An 11,791-nucleotide genomic window follows, 5' to 3' on the forward strand; every position below is an offset into this window, starting at 1 on the left:
GAACTAATGCTGCAGCTAATAAAAGAAAAATAAAAATAGCATTTATATTTTAGACTACTTACAATGGCTTATTGAATCTTTTTATTCAATAGTTTAATGCATGCAATGAGTTATTGAAAAAGAGAGTGAATCCAACGTGGGTTCAATAGAGTTGAAATAATTCAACATTGGTGAATTGAGAAAGATAAGATAAATTGGTCCCCACAAAAGCCATGTGTCAATACATCATTAGGTAGTGAAATTTTTGATTTGTTTTTTTCCATTCAATTATTTGAAATCAATTATCTCATAAAATATTATTTAAAAAAAATATTTTTACATCAAAATTTATCATTTTTCATAGTCTATAAATAGAGATTTGGTTCATTTGATTTGGACACATAAAAAAAACTCATTTTTTTCTACTATAACTTTTCTACTAGTCTAAAAAAACTCTTATTTCTATATTTCTTTTCTCTTTCATGTGAAATGAATCCCAATAATAATAATCCCTTTAGCACCCAAAATTCTAATAACTATCCAAATCCCAATAACTATCAATTTCCGAATCAATCTTCTAGCAATCCTCAACATTTACCAAAGTATGGTTATCAACCAAATTTTTTCATGCCGTCAGCCTTTCCAAACTATCCTCCAAATTATGGATCGATGATGCCACACCCATCTCAAACATCCTCTTATTCTTCTAATCCATATGGTAATGAAGTTGTTCCAAATGTTGGAGCAACTGAATTTCCTGAATTTTCTACACAAATGGCTCTAGGTGGTATGAGCGATCTTAATGAGGTGACTCCAAATGTAGAGGATTCAACTTTTACTCGCCAGAAAAGCCCCAAGTGGACCACTGCACAAAATTTGGTGTTACTGAGCGGATGGATTAAATATGGAACAGATAGCGTTGTTGGCCGAAACCAAAAAAGTGACGCATTGTGATGAACATTGCTCATTTGATCATCCACGTGATTTGATATCCTGCAGAAATCATTTCAACTACGTAAACAAAATACTGGGGAAATGGATCGGTGCTTATGATAACGCTAAGCGTCTACAACAAAGCGGGTGGTCGGAGAACGATGTGTTGACGAAAGCACATGAGCTATATTCAGGTGAAAAGAATGGACATTTTAATTTAATATCTGAATGGCTCACTGTCCGTGATCAACCACACTATAGTAGCCAGGTAGGAGGAAATACTGGCTCTAGAAGCAGTGGATCTAAGAGAGCTCACGAAAACGATGCTAGTGACTCCAACTCTGTAGGATCCAGTGCTCGTCCAATGGAGAAGGATGCAGCTAAAAAAAAACTAAAAAGAAAGGTAAGGGTGCAATTTTGGAAGTGGTCAATAAAGATTTTATTGAATTTAAACAAATCAAGGCGCAGGAGTTGGAACGGTTGGAAAAAATAGCCATGTTGCAAGAAGAGTCAAACCAAAGGCAAGAAGAGGCAACACAAAAGCAAGAAGAAGCAAACCAGTTGATGAAAGAAAAGACTCGGGCTATGTGTGGTTGAAGAGATTTTTAAGCTTGTTAATTGAGGTTATTGCACTAATTAAGCTATGTGTGTTTTATTATTTATTAGGGTAGGCCCGCCCTACGGGCGGGATGTGAACTATAAAATAATTTCAACGGCTAATACACAAATTAAAAACATTAAGATCTGGATACTGAAATTTTAGGCATGTATATCCGGATCCGGACCAGTTATATATTTTATAAATATTTAAACATAATTATATCTATATATATATACTATAAATATTTAGTTTAAAATGTCTACTTTTATTTTGTTTAACATTTAATATATACTTATTTTAATGTGATGTGTTCTAATTTTTATTTGATGTATATGTTGTGAGACCATACTATTATAGTTATTATTTATATTTTTTGTTGTGGGTTTTTAGTTTGATGAAAACATAATTTTATTACAATTGACCAATTTTCCTATACAGTATAGTTTTATTTTAGAAATGAGAATATCCAAATATGTTTTATTTGTTTATTTATATTTGATCTAACTTGTATTGTCAATGTTTTTCCCTTTTATATCATCTATATCATTCACAATGTGTAATTATAAAGATTTATACATCATATAAGTTTTTTTATTCTACTTCATCTATTCCTATTCTTAGAAGAAATAAGATTAATCTTCTATGTCATTTGATTGGATATTGTAAGTTATTCTATAACAGTGATTTATATTTATATTAAAGTTTATTAATATTTTTAAAAGCATTAATACATATAGAACTTATAGAAATTTCATTTGTGAAAACATAGTTAAAATATAATATATATTTTTAAATTACTTTTGTTTGTAAATAATCATACATTTGCAAGTTAAACTATAACCATAAAATAAATAATTATATTCCACGAACGGATTATGAGCATCACAAAATTTGGAGTATTTTAAAGCTGGGAAAGAAAAAGAAAAATTGGAGTATCTTATATATTTGATAATATATCCAAGGTTTGAGAATACCCATAAGCGTATGGACATTGTATAGTCAGAAAGCTTGAAGTTGTGGTTGCTCCTGGTAATGCCAATGGTCGCTGGCCTCACCTGCTCGCCGACGAATAGCTTGCTAACCCCACAAGACGCTGCCTTTTTCAGAGAGATGAAGAGATTGCGATCTCCGGAAGATTATAGATTTTGCCGGAAACGACGCATCGAAGGTTTATATATATAAGGATCTAGCAGACGAAGAGCGCAATAGGTTGATTCGTAGTGGGATGGAGAATAAAGACGATTTAATATTAAACCACAAACACCGTTACAGAATCTAGAAAGTCTCAGCGCCAAATGAAAACAGACGAAGAACACGAAGGAGAACATCTGTTTAGGGATTCCGTAGAACAGTGTCGATGGGCCTAGTGCCGAAGAGCATTTCATTTGCGCTGACAAAGCCCACTGCGAAGCCCATTTCGAGAGAACAAAGTTTAAATGATACGGTGCGTATCTGATGTGTCAACTCGTGAGAATTCTAATTTCTGACGTGGACGCTGATGTGTCAGCAGGAGAGATTCAACTCTCTTTTATATATATAGATGTTATGTGCTTATTAATGTATTGTATTGTATTTTATTTTCTCGTAATTTCATTGATATAAATAAAATTTCAGTTTACTTTTGTCTTTAATATTAAATTTTATATTAAATTTTAATAGTAAAAAAAAATTATTTAAAACATTTTTTGATTATAAAATATTGTAATTTGATTTTATTCAATAATAGTTAATATATAATTACAAAAATATATAAGAAAAGTATTTAAAAACAATTGTAGGGTAGAATATTGAATAAAATTCAACAAACCATTGTAAGTGAGTGGGTGTTGAATTATTAGATAGAAGATAGAGAAGATGATGTGGAAGAGAGAGTAGATGATATGGAGGGTGTTGAATTGTGAACCATTGTTGATAGCCTTAGAGAGTACAGACCAGTGCCAGCTCTTGGGGTGTGTTCAAGGTGCACAAGCACAAGATCCTTTTTTGACAAAAAAAACTATAAGAAATTGAGGTCCAAATTTGTTAAATAATATAAAGACTAGAGTCATAATTTGTGAATTTACAGAAATATAGTTATAATTTTGGGGAAAAAAATATCTAAACCCAGGGTCCATAATTTATGTAAATCGGGCCTGGTACGGATGATTCTAGACGAGAAAAATCATAAGCTCATATAACATTGTTAGCCGAGGACCGGGCCTGTTGGGAGTCTTTAAAAACATTTCAATAGAGCCTCACCTTTGTGGCTCACTTTATTTTATTTAATAAAATTATATATATATTGGTATAGTAATATAAAAAGTTGATTGCAAACAAAAAAAAAAGTGAAAATAAATTTTAGTTTATAAAAATATAAAAATATAAAAACTATTAGATCAATTATATATTTTGTGATTTAGATATAAATAAAAAATATACTATATGAAAACTATGATTTAAAAAAAAAACTGTTTATGATATATCTATAAAACAATTTAAATTATAGGTAAGTATTTTATTTTGAATATGGCATCTAAAATTACAGGGACAGCTATTTATTAGCATAAAGCAGATTGTTTCAAATTAAAGAGTAGAAATATCCTTAATTTTAAGATCATATCCAGTGATCCCAAATTTCGAGATAGAACATCAAATAATGAGAGAAATTTTTCTTTGATGGTGCATGATTTTGAGGAGGCAAATGAATTTGTGTATACTATTCATACTCATCTTAGTGTTAAACTTTTTATTTATAAAGCAGTCCTTAAACTTTTATATAATTTTTTATATCTAAAAGTTCAATATTTGTGTTTTATACTTTAACGAAATTATTAGTACTCTTGTAATATAATTATAAGTTCATATAAATCCTTGTATTTGTTTTTAGAAACTACACTTATGTACATAATGAAGATTTAGTTAAATAGAATCATAGTTGGATAAAAATTTTAAGTTCTATAAAATAAAAAAAATTATTAAAATTATAATTAGTAATAAAATAATATATTTGAAATTTTCTTTTTGAGAGGAAAAAATGAGGAGAACTATAGTAGCAAAATTTAAACTCATTTTAAATTTACCTCATTTTGAGGGAAAAATAAAGATAATCATTGGAAATTTACTAAGATATAGCATCTAAAAATACTAGTGTTCAATTTTTTTTTAAAAAAAGAAAAGCATACAATAATACTATATGTGTTAAAGTTCTACTGTTTGGTTGGTTCAGTAATGCTTAAAATGATGGATATCTCCTAGATATTAGTTGAGCAATTATTTGTCAAGTGTTATCACGAGAATGATTTTGAAAGGAAAATGATATACCATATTAACAATTATGACATGCCTTGAAGTAATTGTTAACTCGATATATACATTTAATGTTGATTTATATTTTCTGTAAATTTTTAAAATATGGTAGTAAATCATATATCATCATTAATATAATATTAAATAATATAAAACTAAATAATACTTTTACAATTTTTCGAATTATTATTTAATTATAATATTTATAACTATATATTTTATTACTAAAATAATTCTTCTAATTTTTATGCATGTTTCTAAAAAGTTGTAATCCTAATACCATTACTTTTTTAATATCTACAAATTTTAGAAATATTTTGTTTTATTTTTGATAGTTATATACTTAACAAAATTTTCTCTTAATTTTTTAGAATTTGATTTAATATATTTTAACAAAAGAATTGATTTAAAATTTTCCAAGATTAAATTTCATATATATATATATATATATATATATATATATATATAATTAAATACAAAATATAAATTTAATATTTATTTAACTTATTTTTACATATACTTAAATTTAAATTAAAATAAAATATTGTAAGAAAATAATAAAACTAAAAATCAATATATATTAATTTTAAATTTTTTATTTCTACACATAGTGTAGGAAAACACATAGTAATAACATAACATCATTACATTTTTGTAGAAGCAAAACTCGTCTAATACAAACAACATTTGTACTGCCTGGTTCTCCAGTATATAATTGGCTTTCTCCGGCTCTTCTCTACTTCTTAAATAATTGCCTTTCTCCGGTTCTTCTCTACTTCTTAACTGACAATTAGGTTAAAAAAAAAAAAAAAAAAAAAAGACAATTAGGTTAAAAAAGATCTTAATATATATTTCGACCAAGAAAAAGATCTTAATATATATAATCTACCGTGCACAGAGAAGGAAATAAGGGGTTTGACTGTATGTCGCAAGTGTCATCATATTTTTTTTTTAACAAACGTCATTATACTTTTAGAGAGAAATAAATTTACTCTCGCAAGTGTCATTATACTTTTAGAGAGAAATAAATATACTCTCGCTTCAACTATTATCATACCAATCAGGTTGAAAAAATTTCATCTATCTTTTCGCTAACTACTGTTTAAATGGAGTAAATTTATTTATTTTGTTCTTCTTGATATGTGAAGAGAAAAATATGTTACGCTGAGAAGTGACATTTACTTTTTCTTTTTTATGTTATTTTACTCTAGTATTGCTACGCCCAATCCCTCTATATTATTTACTTCCAGTTACTTCTGTAGTTACCAATCACACTCAAGATTTCGACTGGGTATAGTCGTGTAGAAACCAACACTGATCAAAAGTAATGGTCTCTTACCTTCCTGATGCAGCGGACGATAGGTTGAACGGTTAATCAAAAAACTTTTAGGATTCTAGAGACATGTTCTTGAATCAATCAAGAGTTTCTTTCGATAGCGTCTTGAGACCAATTTCCTGTTTGATGAATTTAATAGAATCAAAACAAAGCAAATCAAAGAAGATGAATTGAATCAAATCTCTTTCAAGGTATAAAGCAAAAGCTAGTTTATTAATTATCAAAATCTGAATACAACTTTAGACTTAGATGCATATTTATAATAAATCATTAACTCTAAAACTATAATCTTAATTAAAATTGGAAAACCATTAAAATATAGAAAATACAAAAAGGTAATTATCTAATTTAATATAATTAACAAAATAAAATAATAAGATATTTAGAAGTATTCCAAATACTTATCTGCATCATTCTCTCCGGGTTGAAGAAGATTCGTCCTCGAATTTTGAATCGATTTTTTGTGGTTGAAATCTTCAGATATGTATCTTCAAATCCGAAATTTGCACAAAGCTTGATCTTCTGACTTTGCCTGAAATTCGCACAAAACTCGTCCTTCACAAATTTTGCACGAAACTCGTCCTCCACGAATTTGGCACGGAATTTGTAAAAGAATCTTCACTGAAGACAAAGTCGACAACACATATATCATCTTCGTAGACGTCGTAGATCGGATCACCGTAGATCTCTCGATAGATCTCAAAGTTTTCTTCTCTCTCAACAAAAGGACTTTCGTCCTGATTATGATAGATGTTCGCATTCACCATGACATCCAGAATCGTTCTTTGATTAAGAAACCAAAGAGACGAAGCTCTGATACCAACTGATGCAGCGGACGATAGGTTGAACGGTCGATCAAAGAACTTTAGGGTTCTAGAGACCTTTTCTTGAATCAATCAAGAGTTTCTTTCGATAGCGTCTTGAGACCAACTTCCTGTTTGATGAATTTAATCGAATCTAAATAAGGCAACTCAATGAAGATGAATTGAATCAAATCTCTTTCAAGGTATAAAGCAAAAGCTAGTTTATTAATTATCAAAGTCTGAATACATTAGATGCCTATTTATAATAAATCACTAAATCTAGAAAACTATAATCTTAATTAAAATAAGAAAACCATTAAAATATAGAAAATACAAAAAGATAATTATCTAACTTAATATAATTTTAAAAAAATAAGATATTTAGAAATATTCCAAATACTTATTTGTATCACTTCCAATCACTTATCTTCAACCCTACTGTTTTCTTTATATTTTAAATATATTTTCTTGTCCCTTTTAACTGTTAACATGTCATGTTATAAATTAATTATTTTAATATTCAGTGGTTGTTGGTATACTGCTAATTGTTGCCTTACTGTAATATCTAGTCAATTTTTATTTGTTTTGTTTGTGGAAGACCCAAAATGACAGATCTTTTCAGGATTATTTGTCTTTAGATACGAACAATATATATACTAGTTTATAACATTTATTAATAAGCTGGAGTAGCTCAGTTGGTTAGAGCGTGTGGCTGTTAACCACAAGGTCAGAGGTTCGACCCCTCTCTCTAGCGTTTTTATACTAATTGTGTTTTTTTCCTAAAAGTCAGTACCATTTTTTGTTATTCACTTTTCGTCTATATGTTTTAAGACTTCTAGGAGTCAAATCTGTAAAATCTTGCATTAAGAAAATATTAACTCCTTTTTTTTGTTATTCATTTTTCGTCTATATGTTTAAAGACTTTTAGGAGTCAAATCTGTGAAATCTTGCATTAAAAAAATATTAACTCAAATTTCTATAGATGTGATGGGTTGAATCTGAATATCATAAATTTGGTTTGGAGTTTGACTTGAAATGCTGACCGGTTAAATGTTTATCTATATAGGAACTAGGGATGAACCTACGTATTAAATGTTTGGATTGATATTTTTTTATAGTTTTAAAAGTTGATTATAAATTTTTATGAACTATTATTTACCAGTGGCGGATCTAGAATAACTTTTAATCGGGGCATTATCAAAAAATTTGCTCTAGTCAGGGGCACTTTTATAGAAATCAAACTAACTATTTAAAGAAAACTAAAATTTTAGGTTGATTACTTGAATTTTTTTTAAAAGTTAGAGGGGGAACGTGACCTCGTTCGTCGTAAGCTCGGTCTATCCCTATTATTTACATGTGATCTTTGTTTATATAAGACTTTATAATATTGAAGCTGAACTCGTTGCGGTTGAATGAATTAAATAATAACATAGTTACGATATTTTAAATGAAAATAATATTTTATTTTATATTATGGTGTATTTACTTTGTTTTGTTTGATTTATTGGGGATCATTTACTATTCTGGGTGTCCTTATTTATTCTTTGTGGAGTTGTTGTGTATTGGGATGTTCATCTGAAAATTGCAATTATATCTTTAATTTCAAAGTGAAAACTGCAAAGGACTGTTGTGATGTTATTTTTCTTTCTTTAAGAGTGTGTCTATGCTTTGGTGATATACTGATATCGATATGTATTGCGTTTTTATTGTTTTATTTATTAGATATTTTTTAAAAATGTTTTGATTATGTATAATTACTGGTTGTGATCATTTTCCTGTTAATTATATAAGTTTGGGATTTTTAACCACAAAATAAAATAAAGTAAAGTATTTAGGAGTTAGATTTTTTTTTTCTATCATTGGTCTGAGTTCTATGAAAGTTGTGAAAAAAGTAAATTATCGTAAATGGATTCATTTTCCTTTTGTTCTTATCAGTTTTTCCTATGTATTATTGAAGTTTGTATATTTTTAGACTTTGTCCAAAAAGGTATATTTTTAGACTAGATTATATATTTTCACTATATCACTATATGTTGATTAAATTTTCACCATATATTATGTTTTTTCACTAAATATCTTTTTTGTTTATTAGATCTTTTCTTCAAATTATTATTTTAAAAAATATTTGCTTTCATCTTTTATTAATATTTGGTTGTGGTTTCTATTATTTCTTTTCGTTTTTATTAATTTCCTTAAGTTTAAGTTTTATGACCAAAAAAGATAAGCAAATTTTATTCGATTCAAAAAATCATATTGTAAATTGTTTTTTTATCCTTATGTTCTTATAGTTTCTCTATTTATCCTTGAAATTTTGAATTTTAGAATTATATTAGTTTTACCAAATTATTATATGATGATTAAACTTTTCATTAAGTTCTAGTTATATTAAATCCTCTCGCTAAATTTATTATTTTTCTATTTATATAATTTGTTAGCTTTTGTTTCTCAAGTTGATTTAAAAAAAATCTTTGTTTTGATTAGATATAAACATTGCTTGTTGTTAAGATAAATTTATGCTGGCTCTTTGTGATACTACGGAAACAGAAAATAAACAATATAAGACGATATTCAAGAATCAAATCAAATATAAGTTTTATTGATAATAAGCGACGGAATTACAACACATTGGTTTAAGAATTTTAGTTATATTCGCTCAACTCTATAGTCGGAACTTTGAATACTCTATTTTTTTTTAGGGTTTGAGTTCTCCTTTTATAGGTTGTTTTTAGTCAAAAAAAAATTAGGTTATATACTTTTCATATTCTAAAATATGGAAAAATCTAGTTTTAATAGAAGTTTTCTTTTTTTTTTAAAAAGACAAATACAATCACGGCCAAATAGCCGAATATCGTCAACGCATGTGAAGAAGGCCAGACTCTTGTTCATAAACAGGAGGAATAACTTCCTAAATTAATCATCCCCAACATTTGTGATTTTATATAATTTCTTTTTCTAGTTTAAGCTTAAATTTCGTGGGGAAAATATGAAAAATTGTGAGATTCATTATTTTGAAAACATTTTGTTGGTCTAAGTTTGATAAAATGTGAAAATAACTTAAATATATTTTTCTAGTTTATATTTTTGATTGTTTCTATTTATTTTATGAAATTTTTATTTTATACTGTGTATTTTTATCTAAATTATTATTTGTTAACCTAAAGATTGATATAAATTTTAGTTTGAATTGAAAAATAAAATATTAGTTAAAATATTATTGGTTATTAAATGTTATACTAATAGATTATTTTAAAAAATAGGTGCCAGTTGTAAATTAATACTTGAAATAGACCAAAACATCATAAGTTAGACATTTTCAAAGAGTATTCACCTGGTCAAATCATACTGCTTAGGTTAATAATATTGAAATTTTTTAAAATGTACTATGTGAGGTAGGCATGGGCACGGGTCAGATATCCGGGTTTTTTAAGATATTTGTGATTTGCTTTGTATGTTAGGGATATCTATTTTTTTATTTACTTTGCTTCGGAAAAATACGGATATTCGGAAAAACTTATATCCGAAAAATAAATAGATATTTACGGATATCTCACCTGTTTTGATTAATACAAATAATCTTAAAATTTTGATACAAATTTGTTTTATAAAATATTTTTTGCATGGTATATAAGATAAAAAAATTATAAGAGGTAGTGAATATACATATTTTGTAAATTTTTTGAAGTTAGTTAACAATTATAATAACAGAAAACTTAAGAAAAAGTTATAATTGTCATAAATTATTTCTCTTTTTTTATGTAATACTTTTGTATAAGTACTAATGTAAATAGAATTTGTCAAATTATATGTTAGAATAATATTTATATCATTTTATACATTTAAATTTTAAATATAATCAAGATATACATATATTTATACATTGTCGGATCAGATCGGATATCTGGTTCCCAAAATTTTAATATTTTGTGATTTGCTTCGATTTTAACGGATATTGATTTTTAGTATTTGCTTTGCTTTGAAAGTTTACGGATATCCAGAATTTTCAGATAGAATCGAAACAAATAACGAATCAAATCAAATTTAACGGATAAAATTTCCAGCCTTAATGTGAGGTAACAATCACACCTCTAAGTGTAGCAAAATTTTGTGTAAGTGATTTGTAAAAAAAAACAAGATGTTAATAGCTCAGATCACATGATATTTCATCTATGTAACTATATTTGGAAAAAAGAGACCATGACTTAGTCACATCATTTTATCTTGAAACATACTATTAAATAAAATAACATTATTATGAGAAATGCAAAAAGGTATTTTACTCAGACTGAAAGAAATATGAGATATTTCTTGATTAGCATCGAAGATTTTTTAAAAAATAATTAGGGGTATCACGATTCTATACGAAGACACAGACTAATTCGTTAAGGGAAAGTGTAGTCCACGGAAGGACCTATTTTCCAAATATTCAAATAAGATTCAAAGTATGGTATTATATCCATGTAGCCACACAATGTTATGCTCAAATTTACTCTAAAAGCAATTTTGCAATTTTAGAATGTCAGTTTTAATACTTAGAATTCAAATCCACATAGACTATATCATATAATAAACTTTAGTTTTCAGAATAAGCTAGATCAGTAAATCGAAAGCAAAAAATGTAGTAGATTACACGGTTGTAAACTGCAGAAGAAAGGTGTTAGATCTAAAGAAATTCTAAAGAAATCAGAAATGCATATCAAATAATTATTAAAGTTTATGAAAAATAGTTCTAGAACTTAAATTACAATGCATAAATAAATCAACTTTCGTTGCATGGATAATCTATATCTAATTCCTAGACGTGTATTTTTTTGTAGATTCAATAAGTTCAAACAAGTATTAAAAACATTAAAACAA

The 11,791-nt window shown here is 27.2% G+C and overlaps 1 protein-coding gene and 1 non-coding gene across 2 annotated transcripts; both read left to right on the top strand.

The window, feature by feature from the left end:
* The first annotated feature begins 399 nt into the window (after positions 1–399).
* LOC108820186 (uncharacterized) lies at positions 400–1,569 on the top strand. The gene is made up of 2 exons (XM_056987849.1): positions 400–858; positions 1,181–1,569. The coding sequence occupies exons 1-2, from the start codon at positions 469–471 to the stop codon at positions 1,403–1,405; spliced, it is 615 nt and encodes a 204-aa protein (XP_056843829.1). The 5' UTR covers positions 400–468; the 3' UTR covers positions 1,406–1,569.
* A 6,048-nt stretch (positions 1,570–7,617) lies between these two features.
* TRNAN-GUU (transfer RNA asparagine (anticodon GUU)) lies at positions 7,618–7,691 on the top strand. The gene has a single exon. It is a non-coding gene; the product is annotated as a tRNA-Asn (tRNA).
* The last annotated feature ends 4,100 nt before the right edge of the window (positions 7,692–11,791 follow it).

Source organism: Raphanus sativus, chromosome 6 (assembly GCF_000801105.2).
Source record: "Raphanus sativus cultivar WK10039 chromosome 6, ASM80110v3, whole genome shotgun sequence".
NCBI lineage: Eukaryota > Viridiplantae > Streptophyta > Magnoliopsida > Brassicales > Brassicaceae > Raphanus > Raphanus sativus.

What these genes read in the sequence shown, in the direction of transcription:
- LOC108820186 (XM_056987849.1), top strand. Translation starts at nt 469, where the DNA reads ATGAATCCCAATAATAATAATCCCTTTAGCACCCAAAATTCTAATAAC. An exon ending in GGACCACTGCACAAAATTTG is followed by an intron (nt 859 to 1,180) that starts GTGTTACTGAGC and finishes TATAGTAGCCAG; the next exon opens with GTAGGAGGAAATACTGGCTC.